Raw genomic sequence first — 14,313 nt, forward strand, 5'->3', positions numbered from 1 at the left:
AAGAGAGAGAGAAGAGAGGGAGAAGGAGAGGAGAGAGAATAAGAGAAGATAAGAGAGAGGGGGAAAGGGAACGAGAGAGAGGAGAGGATAGGTTGAGGGATGGAGAGACAAGGAAAGAAACAAGGGGAGACATGGGGAGAGAGAAAGAATGATGAGGAGAGAAGGGGAAAAGAAGAGATGAAAGAAGGCAGGCAGAGAAAAAGAGAGTGTTCCACAATTCTTTAAAATACCCTGATTTTTAAATGATATTAAACTTATATTAAAATAATTGATAAATATTAGAGATTATAAAAACACCGCCTCATGAGTCATGTCACTGTCTGTAACCTGCCTGTGTAATGCTCCCTACAACTACTGCCACCTAGTGACCACAACACCACAGTACAACTAACTATTCCCATCCGTTTTTATTTCAATTTAAAGTTAAAGTAAATAGAAAAATAAAGTCTATTCATAGCAACATACTGCAAAGATTTAATGCGGTTTTAGATTTTCTGAAGTTCACAAATTTAGAGCGATTTAGTAGATTATGATACAACCATGGCAATATAGTATAAGTTATCAAAATTCACATCAAATTTATACTCTGTGCAAAAGCAATAAAATGTACAAACGAGGCACAGTATTTTCAGTCGAACACAAAAGTGCACGTACATTCAAAAGTACTTATTTAGGATTGACAATACTGCGAGCTATGAGCTCTTTCATGATCTCGTTGGTGCCTCCGTAGATGGGCTGTACTCTGGAGTCCACAAAAGTTCTATGGAAAAAAAAAAAAGAGAATGTTAGAAATGTTGGTAAACATTTGGTGGTTGTTGGTTTTGAAACAGATTTGGATAGTACTCACTTGGCAATAGGGTATTCCCACATGTAACCCCAGCCTCCGTGGAGTTGTAAACACTGGGTAGCCACTTTGTTCTGGAGGTCAGACGCCCTAAAGAAAGAATAATTACAGGATGATGAAAATTAAAGTTGAAATTTTAAACTTAATTGTTTGTGTACTAACAATGATGACTTTTTCTGTTATTTGCCAATAAATTATAAGTTTGATTCTCTGGTGTGAACGTCCATTTTTGGACAAAAGGCATCACATGGGCTCGTCCAACTGGCACGATGTGAAAAAGTCAAATCCCCCTGATCCCTGCATAATCCAAGTGTGTTGCTCACCAGTACTTGGCCATAGAGGCCATGGGAGCGTCCAGGCGTCCCTCTGCGTGCAGCTGCAGACAACTGTCTACGAAAGCTCTGCCCACACAGATGTCTGTCTTCAACTCGGCCAGTTTGTGCTGCACAGTCTGAGGACACACACAAACACACACACATGAGGAGCACATGGGGAATACGTGGGATCTACAACATCCAACTTGGATAAGCCTAAAATCGCACCTGTAGATGGGAGATAGTTTTGCCAAAAGCTTTCCTCTGCATCACGTAGCTCCTGGTCTCCTCAAACATGAACTCTGCACTGGCTAAAGCCATGCCCGCGATCACCAGACGCTCCTACACAAACACACACAAGAGCACATCATTAACAACTGTGCCATAAACACACATCACTAACAGAGAATTCTACATCATTAACAGGTTATGTTGATCTGACACAAAGCTCTGAAGGCACCTTATACTTTTACACAGGACATTAAAAGAGCCAGCCACTACTGGGTACATCAGTACATCAGTGTAGAGGATGTTACTGTGTTATTCAAAAACAATCCCCATACATCCCAACCATAAACCACGGCTAAATGCTGAGGTGTGTGAAAATGAGATGCTGGTGTAACGAGAGCGTATAAGAACCACGCTCTAAAGATTCAGAGTCATCTCTCCACCAGTGACCCTCAGAGAATGTGGGCAGGCATCAGCGAAATAACACACTATAAAAAGAAGGAGACAGAGAGCCCAGGGGACCCTTCTCTCCCTGATGCCTTCAGCAACTTTTATGCGTTTGAAGCCCTAAACACCAGACTTCCAGACTCACAAGTGACATCTAGTGATCTTAGTGTAGCAACATCAGATGTGAGGACAGCGCTGCAGCAGGTGAACCCTCGGAAAGCTGCAGGTCCAGATAAGCTGCTTTGGCGAGTGAGCAAAATGTGTCCGTGAACTCTCTGGAGATACTTACTCACGTTCACGCCAAAGTACTTCAAGAGAGCTTCCATCATACTGTCCCAAAGTGTAGCACTGTGTCAACCCTGAATGATTATTGTCCTGAACTTTAGAAAATGGGGGTGGGTGGGAGACGTTTTTAAAGACTGCATTTGACATTCAATATTTTAAACTATTTATTGTATTTTTTTAATGCTGCTGATAACCTGGACCTGAGTGTTTTGTTTCTGTGTATTTTTTTGACTAAAATGACGGCGTCTTCATTGTCTGAGGAAGTCGTTCTAAAACCATGCAGATAGAACCATGATGACACTGTTCTAGAAAATGTTTATGGATTCGGTTTGAACTTTTTCACTGGTCTCATGGTTTTGGAGCATCTCTGCTAAAAACAAGAACTCCCTGACTCAGTTGGTTAAATGGGCGAGTGAGGTGATAGTCTGTCCTCAGAACTGCCTGGACTCTCTGTACTCAAGATGGTCACAGGGGATGTTCCAGAGGATTCTAAAAGACATGCAACATCCACTAAACTCAGTTTCAGCTGCTTTCCTCTGGTCAGAGGCTTTTAGTCCCAAGATCTAGAACGAATCGTTTTAAAAAGGAGCTTTGTTCCAGCAGCTATCGTACTTATGAATAAATTGTAATCTATTTGTCTATCAGTTTTAGTAAGTTGTCTTGGAAAAAAATCGTGTGTTTTTTTATATATTTAATATTTATTGTGATCTTAGCCAAACGTAATTGATAAATTTGATTAATTGTTTATGGAAAAAAGCCATTCTGCAGTGAAGCACTATAACACTTTATTTTGTGTGTTTTTACATGTTTATTGTACATAATGAACTGTGAAATGTGGGACCAGCCTCTCAAATCTGCAAAACAAATTTACCTACAGGTACGAATAAAAAGACCTAACCTAATCAAGCACTTCAGATAAAGCACTGGCTACTGCTTTTAACACTGCCTGAACTTAAATTAAAATCCCGCACACTGTGTTACTTACAAATTGTGAGATTTATAAGGACAAACCGTGCAACATTTCCACACTAGGCCTTCCTCCTCTAGGCCTAATCTCTAATTTACAAGTAAGACGGTGTGTGGGATTTTTCTCTGTTCTTGGGCAGCTCCCTCTCCTCCAGCGCACCCGTCTCAAGTAATTGATGTGCGAAGTTCTCATTCTTTTATACCGCTGCCTGAACTAAAAACAGACTTTCTCCACAGCGCCTCAGTCTTGCCACCACAGTCAGGGCAGAAAAGTACTGAATACTGTCTGGTTTTACTCTACTGCTACTCAACCACTAAACTTAAACAGACAAACATAAGCACCTGTCACACACAACCTAAAAATATCATGAGGCGTTTTTATCCATTGATTCCAGGCCCTGTACGTCACAGTGTCGGTTTAGAAGGATGTGCAGTGAGAGCTCTTAGTGAAGTGTCCTCCTCACCTGGGGCAGCTCGTTCATCAGGTAGAAGAAGCCCTTGTTGACCTGTCCCAGGAGAGCGTCAGCGGGCAGACGCACATCCTCAAAGAACAGTTCCGCAGTGTCCTACAGAACAAAGACAACATTTCAAAATGCACGTTTCAGATCAGAGGTGATGAGTACTATTTACATTTACTGGTAACTTCCTACAGAAATTCCTTTTTGGACTGCATACGTTTACCTCAACTTGAGTAATGCACTGTACAGTGTAACAGTAATTACTGTATTTTTCGGGCTATAAGTCGCACTTTTTTTCATGGTTTGGGTGGTCCTACGATTTGTACATTAAAATTTGCACCCCGGCAGCCACGAGAAGGCGGTCTAGGCTTGTGTGTCAGTATCTGCTGCTCCTATTACTCCTGCACATGGACCATGTACCACTTCAGACTCTACTGCTCATATCTCCTGCAGAAAGACTCGCTGTCCTGCTGCAAGTAGTGAAATCAGAAATCAGCAGCAGAAAGAAAGTTTGGAGTGAGCGAGAAACTTGTGACACCGGGAGGATGCACCATGAAACTTTCCTGAAGTCAGTGGATGGATGGACAAAGTCTGGACTTCAGTGACACTGAAACCATCCTGTTGGGATTCAGAAAGACCCGAATAATTCTAACTGAAACCGATGCTGAGTCTGACGACAGCGACACAGAAGAGGAAGCGACGCTCTGTTTACCTCCAGAGGTCGAGGCCGAGTTGCTCAGAAGTGACACCGAGGATGAAGAATTGAATGGATTTAGTGATTTGGAGTGAGATGGAGAGTTTAGTAAACTTGTTCTGTTCTGTTGTTTATGTTATAGTTTATCTGAAGAACTGTTCATATGTGACGTTAACAGTCTGTTGTTCTCTCGTCTATTGTTTTTACTAGTACTTGACTTTCAACAGGAAATGTCAGTTCCTGGTCTCTGATTTTATAAAATAAATTTCCCCAAAAAAGTGCGACTTATAGTCCAGTGCAACTCATGATTTTTCTTCATGACGCATTTTTTGGCTGGTGCGACTTATACTCTGGAGTAACTTACAGTCCAAAAAATACGGTACTTGAGTACAACTTCTGGCTGCTCTACCCACCTCTTAGCTTTTAGATTTTAACATACATAAGGTATAATGGTTTACCTGGGCCAAAATTTCATTTCAGATTTATTTGTTATTTTGAATTTAACATAATCTGTAAAAAATAAGTCACTTCCAATCACACAGATTTGATAATATTATAAAACAGTAATATTTGTTCCTTCAGATGAACATTTTCAGTTAAAGACGCACAGTGTAACTTTTCTGCTGGTCCTGCTTGTCTCCATGGAGATGTTGCTGCTTTGCCTGGAATATTCCACATTACACTAGGTATAGTTGATTTTGTATCTTGCATTTATTCAAGTGTTATTATGATTTTCAAAGCATGTTTTAGCATTAATTACTCTGAATGGGCTCGTCTCTCCACAGATCAGACCTGTAACTTATCCTGGTACTACCCTCTTGTCTCCATGGCGAAACAAAACTCCACCGCCTGTGCAGATGTCAGAGTAAAGCTGGCGCAGAGCTGTACCTGTGCCTTCAGACCGATCTTCTCCAGCTTGCGTCCCTTGTTGAAGCCCTTGGTGCCGTCCTCCACCAGGAACAGACTGATGCCGTGGGCGGGGGACTTGGCCTCGCGATTCGTCACCGCCACCACCACCACCAGGTTCGCCATCCAACCGTTTGTGATGAACACCTGAGGTACAAGAGTTCAATTCAGATTCATTCATTCATTACTGTGACTGGAGTGAGCAACACAGAGCCCATATTACACTATTTTCTTTCTATGTTATAAAGGTTGTTTCCTCCACCTTCCAGGGTTCCTTTTCAACTTTTCCATGACTTTTTCATGACTTAAGTGAATTTTCCATGACTTTACAGCATTGTTTCCCAAAGACTGGGTTACGACCCTCAGGTAGTTTGCAAGAGATTTTTTTTGGGGGGGGGGGGTCACCCTGACACAATCTGCATGTACAGTTCTTCAATGCTTATTCCTTTCACCACTTCATAAATGTGTGAATTGAGATTTTCTGTGCTCACAAAAATGAAGACAAATCACAGAAACTGACTGAATGCTGCACCTGATCTGCTGCTGCGCTCTCCTCCTGCACCCAGACTAGAATACACTACAAAAACACAAACAGGCCTAACTATCTCATAAGAAATGTTAAGACATGTTTTGTATAATTTCTAATCTTTATTTTACTGACCATTTTGTTCCAATATTGCTGGTTCAATTGAATGTTGAAAAGTAAAAGAAATGTTCCACAGGCGACTTATGGATCCTTTTATTGCTGCTTCAATGACTGTTTTTCATTGTTTAAAACTTATACATTGTTTAATACTAATTGTTCAGAGACACGATCACTCAACATAAAATATCCTCATTAATGTTCAATAATGGTCATATCCACTTTTATTTTGTGATTCATGAATAATGCTGTAAATATTGACTTGGGTCATGAAGGTTTGTGACTTTTAAAATATGGGTCCCCACAAAAAAATGTTTGGGAAGAACTGCTTTAGAGCACCTTACATGTGTAGAATTTCACATACTTCTAGGGCTAAATATGAAATATTAACTCTTTCCACTCACCTTATGGTTTGGGATTATAGTTTTAACATTCAAAATCCTGTCAGTGCATTTATCGTCGCCTCTTTTAAACAAAAGGTGCAGATGTTCAGAAATAATCAGAACAGCCTAATGAAAACTTAACTGAATGCTGCAGTTGCATGAAAGAGACACTAAAATTCCATGACTTTTCCAGGCCTGGAAAATGACATTTTCAATTTCCATGGCTTCTCCAGGATTTCCATGACCATGGGAACCCTGACCTAGTCAGGCTGGCGCCACCTAGTGCCTCTGCTCAATTTCATTTCTCTCGAGCGACTAGGTCAGGAATCAGAATACACAAGATGGTTTACAAAAACCCCAGAAGTTGTAGACCACACACCGGCCGATCAGCTGTGAGCTGTGAAGCCATGACGTCAAACTCAAGCTCCTGTCTGGGTCCCTTTTGTGGTACAACACAACAGTAAACAAAATGTCGAGATGGATGCAGACGAAGACAGACATTCTGTGTTGGCAACGATTTCCGAGATCGAGGATTTAACAAAGAGAACAAAGAGAATGTTTGGTGAATTTTATCAAGGGGAAAGACATTATTGTCCTTCTTCCTACAGGATGCATTCCATACGTCAGAACCAGCAGCAATTGGTTAAATAAAAAAGTACCCGCCTACCGTCGAGCAAATGAATCCTAATGCTGCGAGGTCAGAAGGTTTCTAGGAAGTGAAACCGGCTGAAGAATCAGGCTAACCCTCAACTTCACTAGAATCATTTGGATAAGTTCAGCCCTGGAATTGCTACTTCATGACATCACAAGGTGGAACAGAGCATTTTGAGTTTTGGAGATGCAGACAGACTAATAAAGATTTACTCAAGCATGTGTGAAAGAAACAAAACATCACTCCACGTCTGTTTTTGAAAAGTTAACCTATAGAAAAACTAACCCAACTTTATTATAACATGGCTTTAAGCTCCATTTTGTTTAATATAGGAAATTTAACTAACTTGCCCATTTACTACAGCAAAATACTTGTCTCATCAGTGACCCAATAAAAGTACTACAAATGTACTCAATTACTAAAAAAAGACAATTATTCTTAAACCAAATCTGTTACAAAATATTTTTTGTGCAACTATTTGGTAATGAATTTCAAATGTAGATGTTAGTATTGATTAGTCTTTCAAACTCCATGTCAATTTTAAAGGAAAGACTCAGAACTCAGTATTCTTTTGAATATGACAATGAGAATAAAAAACACAATTTATTTAGACAACTGTACTGTATGTTATTTTCAACATTAAATCATTTCATCTTCAAGAAAGGTTCATTTCTGTCCTGTGAATGTGACTTTTTTTTTAGTATCAATAACTGTTCCAATGAGTATCTAGTTTCGACATTAGTTTTACTATTGATTACTATCTGAATTTTGTGTTGACATGACCATACCTTGTTTCCATTTAGGATCCAGTCACTCCCGTCTTTCCTGGCGTTGGTCCGGACTCCTTGTAAATCACTACAACACAAAGCACATTTGATTTATCCCTAAACATGCTCTCCCTCCATCTTTCTACAGTCTCTCCACTCCACAGACCTGCCCGCGCCCGGCTCTGTCATGGCGATGGCGGCGATGCACCTCCCGGCCGTCATCTCGGGGATATAGCGCTGGATCTGCTCTTTCGATCCGTATTTGGAGATGTACGGCATCACGATGTCTGAGTGTAAACTGAAGCCTGGCCCAGTGCAGTTGGAGTACATCCTAGTAAAGAGATGTTAGGAAGTTAAAGATGGGCTGTGGAGCTTTTCTAGCAGAGGGTTCGCCACCTGCTCGTCTGCCTAGAGATGTTCCAGCTTTGCTAGAAATATTACAGTATGGCATTACACATATCTAGCTTGCATTTATAAAGTTACAGGTGTAGGAGAAGAAATGCGGCTGCTGCTCTAATGCTCCATCATCATCAGAGCAAAAGGGAAACACTGGTCCCACTTTTGGTGCATCGGCTCCTAAAACTCCGTTTATCTCACTTTACATGCAAACGCCAACCCGTAGTTTTCCAGAATCTCCACTCTAGCCCGAGTTTTTAGAATGATTTGTTTTCAAAAGGTGAATTTGTCATTTGTGTGTAAAAGATGAAATCAAACGAAGGGAAATGTCTCAGTTTTTATAAATACCCATGTACATGTAACCGGGCCATAGTATCACAGCCATGACTTAGCTTTTATTTTTTACTGAACCGTACTGAATCGATTTGAAATATATCGCACCAAAGCTCACTGTACCGAGATATGTATCGTATCATGGCCTATGTATCGAGGTATGTATCGTATCAGCAACTTCTTAATGATACCCAGCCCTACATTAGATATTAAATAATTGTTTAGAAGCCATCAGCTGAACGGGATTCATTGTATTTTTCTAGAATAAAGTGACAAAACGTCTCATTTCCCCGGACATGTCTTCCTTTAGGGACCCGTAAAAACATCTGGGAGGACTTTCTAAATTATGCCAAAATGTGTGGGATTTTGACCTATCAGTTGACAACTTTGAGTGTGACCCTTATCTTAGTTTTGGTGGTAATCTTTGCTCATCTGATCAGATACAATCCCGGGTCTTAATGAGATCTTATCATACTTCCATGGACGCAATCGCCGGCGTTTCTCCAGCACTGTGCGTCTAAACCCCGCCCCTTCCATTCTCGCTCCCTTGCGCTCTCATGGCGAGGGGACAGACCGTTCTTTTGATCACAAAATGAACCTACATATTACGAAAGAATATCAGCTTCTGAGGAGAGATTGGATGCAACACAGTTCTTTGTCTCAAACTCTGCACCACTTTTTCCATGTCCCTGTGCGTCAGATGCCCTGCCTTTGTCTCCATGGGGTCTTATTCTGTGTAAAAGCCAATTTGTTTTATTTATTTATTGAATTCTTACTCAACTTACTGTTCTTCCCACATGATATCCGCGTAGTAGACGTCTCCTCCGATACCGCCGTGTTCTTCGGGTATGAGCAGTCCCAGCAGGCCTTGCTCTCCGGCTTTCTCCCACAACTCTCTGCTCACCTGACCATCCTTCTCCCACCTGGAACAAAAACAAACATTACATGATTATCTGGCAACAATAATCATAAAAAAATAAGGGATGGACAATATGCTATTGCTAATAATGGATGGAATGAAAACACAATACATGCATCACGAATTTCGAACTGGGAAGGATTCTCCGAAAAAGTGAGCACGAAACCGCCATGTTTGATTTCCCAGTGGGATGCCGATCTTTTCAAGTCTTTTGAACCATATCGCTTTTGTTTCTGGTTCTCATATTGTCATTTTAGTTTTGGAATTCGGACATTGTAATTCTGCGGCTGTTGGATGTCAACAGCAGAAAACAGCTCAAGAAATGGGCTTCGGAAGTTTGCAAACTCCATAAATACAAAGCGAATCAGATCTGTTCAAACCATTTCTCTTCCCAACAGAATTGAAAAATAGTGAAAGGTGAAGGTGATGGGCAGGATTGATCCACAGGAAGAACCAAAAAGGAAACCTCTGACTGCCTAAGAAATCATCCCGGGTTTGCAGCGAACATTTTGTATGTGGAGCGACAACAAAGCAAAACCCTGATCCCTCACTCAACCTTGGTTATGAATTTAAAAAGTCAACGCCGAAGCAAAAGGCACCAGCTGTTCACCAAGAAACACCTTCCACTGCAAAGAGACCAAGACGTGATATTAGTGTAAAACCACAAGAACAAGAGAGTGCAGCTCAGCCTGTTTGTCTTCTGCACCTCTGTTACGGCCCCAGGCCTTAGGTTTAATTTGCTGTGTGATTTTTGCGAAGTTCTCCTAATTCCTGCTGCAGGAGTCCTGGTCTGTGATTGGTGGGGCAAGTCGACGCCCACCTCACCTGCAGCCACCTCCCCCTATTTAAGGAGATTGCCAGCACCTGTTCGGGGCTGCTGGCCTTGGTGGCCAGTCTGCCATTTTGTTTTGTGTTTGTGTGTGTAGTTTAGTTTAGTTTAGTGCCTTTTTTGATTTGGTCATTCGATTCTGTTTGTGGGTTTATGTGGTTTAATTTGGGGAACTTGTGTTTTAGCTTAGTGTGTGTCCCTAAGTTTTACCACTCGTTTTTGTGTAAGCCTGTGTGACCCCTTTTCTGGCACAAAACTCTGTTTATTCTGTTGTTCTATTTCTTAGTTTAGGTTGTTTTCTGTGTATTTTTAGTGTTTTGTTAATTTACCTTTACATTCCTGTTAATTAAACATTACTTAATTTATTCCATTTTACATCTTGGTTTTATTTTTGTTTCTTCCCTCACCCCAAACAAGTTGGGTCGTAACAACCTCTCCATTAACAAACAGGATTTTGCCTTGTTGTTGCTCCACATACAACTACAAACTCGGGATGATTTAGGCAGCCAAACGTTAACTTTTTGGTCCTTTCTGTGGATCAATCCTGCCCATCTCCTTTACCTTTCACTATTTTTCAATTGCGGTGAGAAGAGAAACAGTTTGAACGGAGGTTTGCAGTCACACACATCTGATTCACTTTTGCAGTTATGGAGTTCGCAAACTTCCGAAGCCTGTTAGGACATCCAACAATTGCACAGTTACGATGTCTGAATCCCAAAAGTAAAATAAGACAATATCAGAAACAGAAACAAAAGCGATATGGTTCACAAGACTAGAAAAGATCGACTTTGTCAATAGATGCATCCCACTGGAAAACAAACATGGAGGTTTGATGCTCACTTTTTCGGAGAATCTTTCCCAGTATGCATTGCGTGATGACCGGAAGTCCAAAATTCTTGATGCATGTATTGAGACAGATGTTTCATTCAAAAAGGCTATTGCCCATGTTCCGTAGTATGGCATTAAACATACATTTACTTCAGTACAGTTCAGTTCAGGTGTTTCTATGCTCAAAGATAACCTGAAAAACATACTATGACCTGCAGTTTTCCTTATTTCCCTATTAAGTTTATAATTTCACCTGGGTGGAAATGGGTAGCTGGTATGAAATAGGTGTACATAGAGGCAATTCTAGTTTTTTTTACCTAGCAACCATAGTGTTAACAAGGCCCAAAGCTAGTCTCATTTGCACACACGAGTTATTTGACAAATACAAATAAATGCAATGTCCTATCTACATTTATATCAGCCTCTCCAAAATATCGTAATAAATATCGTACCGTGAGATGCATATCGTGATAATATCGTACCGAAAGATTTGAATATTGTTACATCCCAAGTAAACAGTATTAATCTGGTGAGCGTTCGTACTTGCTGTGATGTGGGACCACCTCCTCGGCGAAGAAGCGTCTGACATTTTGTCTGAACAGGTCGTGGTCTTCGTTAAAGATGCGGCGAGTCCCAATGTCCAGGAGGGTCTTAGCCGAACCGTTTTCCAACCGGGACGAGGGGGGAGGGGAGGAGGAGTCTTCGGCCCGATTGTGCTGACATCTAAAGATCAAAAAATATGATTCGGACAAGTCATTTGAGATTTACAGGTCCTACAGTATATTACCCAAAATGAACTCAAAAGGAGATTTAAGAAGGTTGTTACCTCATTAGAAACAGACCTGGAGTTGTGTTTTGTTTCATTCTCATATGTTTGAGTAACCCTTTATTATCAACTCCAAAGCTCAAAATGCTCTGTTCCACCTTGTGATGTCATGAAGTGGTCATTTTCAAGTGAACAGCTACATTTTAGTTTTTGTTTAGAAGAGATTGGCAATTCTAAGTGTGAGAGATCTGATTATTTAATTCACAGTTATACATGATCGTTGTGAATTAATGTGAACATTAATTATTTTGAGGTTCACTGATACCCCCTTTTGTTTTTGTGTCATTATTGTCTTAAATTCTGAACATTGTTGTTTTTACAAGGTGCATTTGAACGCCCCGCACTGGTTTTTGTACATGTGCCTTGAACTTGACTGGAGTGTTTTAACCGCAGCAAGGCACGGGATGAGAGCGGGGGGTTGTTGTAGCCGCTTTAACTTTTTTGTGGCTTCATAATAATATCTCCTTGTGGAAAAGACAACCTAAATCGTTTCTGTGCCTGAAGATCTGCAACATAAGACTGAAATGATCCAAATGAATCTCATGAAGGTGTATGGACAAGGTGTATGGACACAGTGGAGCACTTCCTGTATTACACACTGTATCATGGATTCTTTTCAGGCGGTGGAGATATCTGATATTTGAATTGTTACTGTGGCTGATTACCTCATATTTAGAGATCGATTTTCAAAACAGTTGAAAATCAGACAATAATGAATACTAAAACTAGTATCAAAACTAGATGCTCATTTAAGCAAGTATCAATACTGAAAAAAAAAATCCAGGGGTGATATTATCCCACTGATTCTAGTGAAAGAGTATAGAGTTTAAAAACACAGTGAAGAACTTCCTATATTACAACATGACATCACAAGGTGGAGTATTTTCTGGTTGAGAGAAAAACTCAGCCAATCTGCCTCAACTTAAGTTTACACGTATGGCAGTTGTGTTAGGGTTTTTGCCATTGTCTTGCTTTGTTTTTTAAGTTATTTCACTGTATTAACTGTGTTTTACATCAATTAAAAAAAGAAAGAAAGAAAGAAAAAAAAAGAACTCAGTCTAAATATTCAGGATTTATGGGTTAAACATATGAATAAAACAAAAGAAAACTCCATTGAAAATAACAAATAAACATTATAACATAGTAAACCGTGTAATACAGGACCTTTAAAACTGAACTTAAAAATTTCAAAATGGAGCTTTTACTTATAACAATGTAATGCAGATTTATTCTTTATTCTTATTAACAAAACATTGGACAAGATGGACAAGTCATTCCTGTTATAAAACAGTTACAGCCAATTATTTTAATAGACGATTTATCCCTTCATGTATAAGTTATTCATTGATAAGATAAGGAATGTTTACCTCACAGACACGGCTGGGAATATCCTGGTTTGAACTGTGACATTCCTGAGGCCAGATAAACACGCCTTTGCGAATCTGTGAGCGAGCATTTTCTGCAAAAAACACAAAACATCAAAATTACTAAATAAAATATGCAAATAAACACTTTAAACTTAACTCCTAATCAGAGGTGGATAGTACTTAGTTATATGTAGGCCTACTAAGTTACATTTACAGTACAAGAGTTGAGTAACTTTTTTAAAGAAATTGAACTGTTCTGGGTAGAATATTTTAGTCCTACATTAATAGGGTGTCCAAATTTTCTAAATCAAAAACTGGGACACTCTCAATTTGGAATGGTTAGTAATAATAAAACTGTGAAAGGAGTGGGTAATTAAGGAAAACTGTTATGCACTTAGCCCATGTGAGTCAGTATAGTCACATTTTCTTTGTGTTTTGGTAATTTTTAAGCAGCTTTTCTGTATTTTACCTAAACTAATGACAATATATGCCTCTCTTTACTGTTGGCAGGGATCAAATTGGTCCAAAATAGAGACACCAGGGACATTTCTTGTATAAAACTGAGACAAATCTGCTGGGACAGTGGACACAGGGCTCCTCCGTAAATAGGGACGGCTGGTCACTCTATACTTGAATCATATTTTTACTCAAGTAATAGTACCCTTAAACTACGTGCGCACTACTTCTGCAATTCTATCCACCTCGAACGGCTGAAAACACTTTTAGGTACGCAAAGCACTGGCTAAACATGCTAACTGTGGCTGGCATAACAAGACCGTTTTAACTTTATTTTAAATTACACTGATAAAAGTAGTTTATTAGAGCAAAGGTTACGGAGGCGGGACCTTGCCTCATTCTGCTCACTGATTGGCTCAGAGGTGTATTAAGCTGACAGCTGATTGGTTAGTTAGCTTTGTTATAACATTTTGGGCAGCTCTCCAGTTTCTGCAGATAAAGTTCAGACGATTTACGAAAAATATTTCTCTAAAATGAATTATCCGAATGGCAATGGGTTAAACTTACCCTCCAAGAAGTAAAACAGTGGTTAGATGGTTTATATTGAAGAAAAATAGGAGAAAGTTGGAGAAGTAGACACAGATCTGGCAGTGTTTTTGTCAGCGCTTCTTCGGCTTTCGCGCCAGGCTTTTATAAAGGAAGGGACTGCTCACTGTCGCCCTCTAATGACCAAGAGTTGTATTGCACATGTATATTTTTAAGTAGAAAAATA

General features: G+C 39.9%; 1 protein-coding gene across 1 annotated transcript; it reads right to left on the reverse strand.

The window, feature by feature from the left end:
- Window positions 1-514: 514 nt before the first annotated feature.
- acadl (acyl-CoA dehydrogenase long chain) lies at window positions 515-14,217 on the reverse strand. The gene is made up of 12 exons (XM_020936586.2): window positions 14,109-14,217; window positions 13,086-13,177; window positions 11,436-11,615; window positions 9,102-9,239; window positions 7,754-7,918; window positions 7,609-7,675; window positions 5,125-5,289; window positions 3,549-3,650; window positions 1,387-1,500; window positions 1,168-1,295; window positions 848-934; window positions 515-760 (listed from the first exon to the last, which is right to left on the reverse strand). Exons 2-12 carry the CDS (start codon window positions 13,172-13,174, stop codon window positions 667-669), a joined length of 1,329 nt encoding a protein of 442 aa, XP_020792245.1. The 5' UTR covers window positions 13,175-13,177; window positions 14,109-14,217; the 3' UTR covers window positions 515-666.
- Window positions 14,218-14,313: the final 96 nt, after the last annotated feature.

This window comes from Boleophthalmus pectinirostris, unplaced genomic scaffold, assembly GCF_026225935.1.
Source record: "Boleophthalmus pectinirostris isolate CB_2022bp ecotype Guang Dong unplaced genomic scaffold, ASM2622593v1 HiC_scaffold_11, whole genome shotgun sequence".
Lineage (NCBI taxonomy): Eukaryota > Metazoa > Chordata > Actinopteri > Gobiiformes > Gobiidae > Boleophthalmus > Boleophthalmus pectinirostris.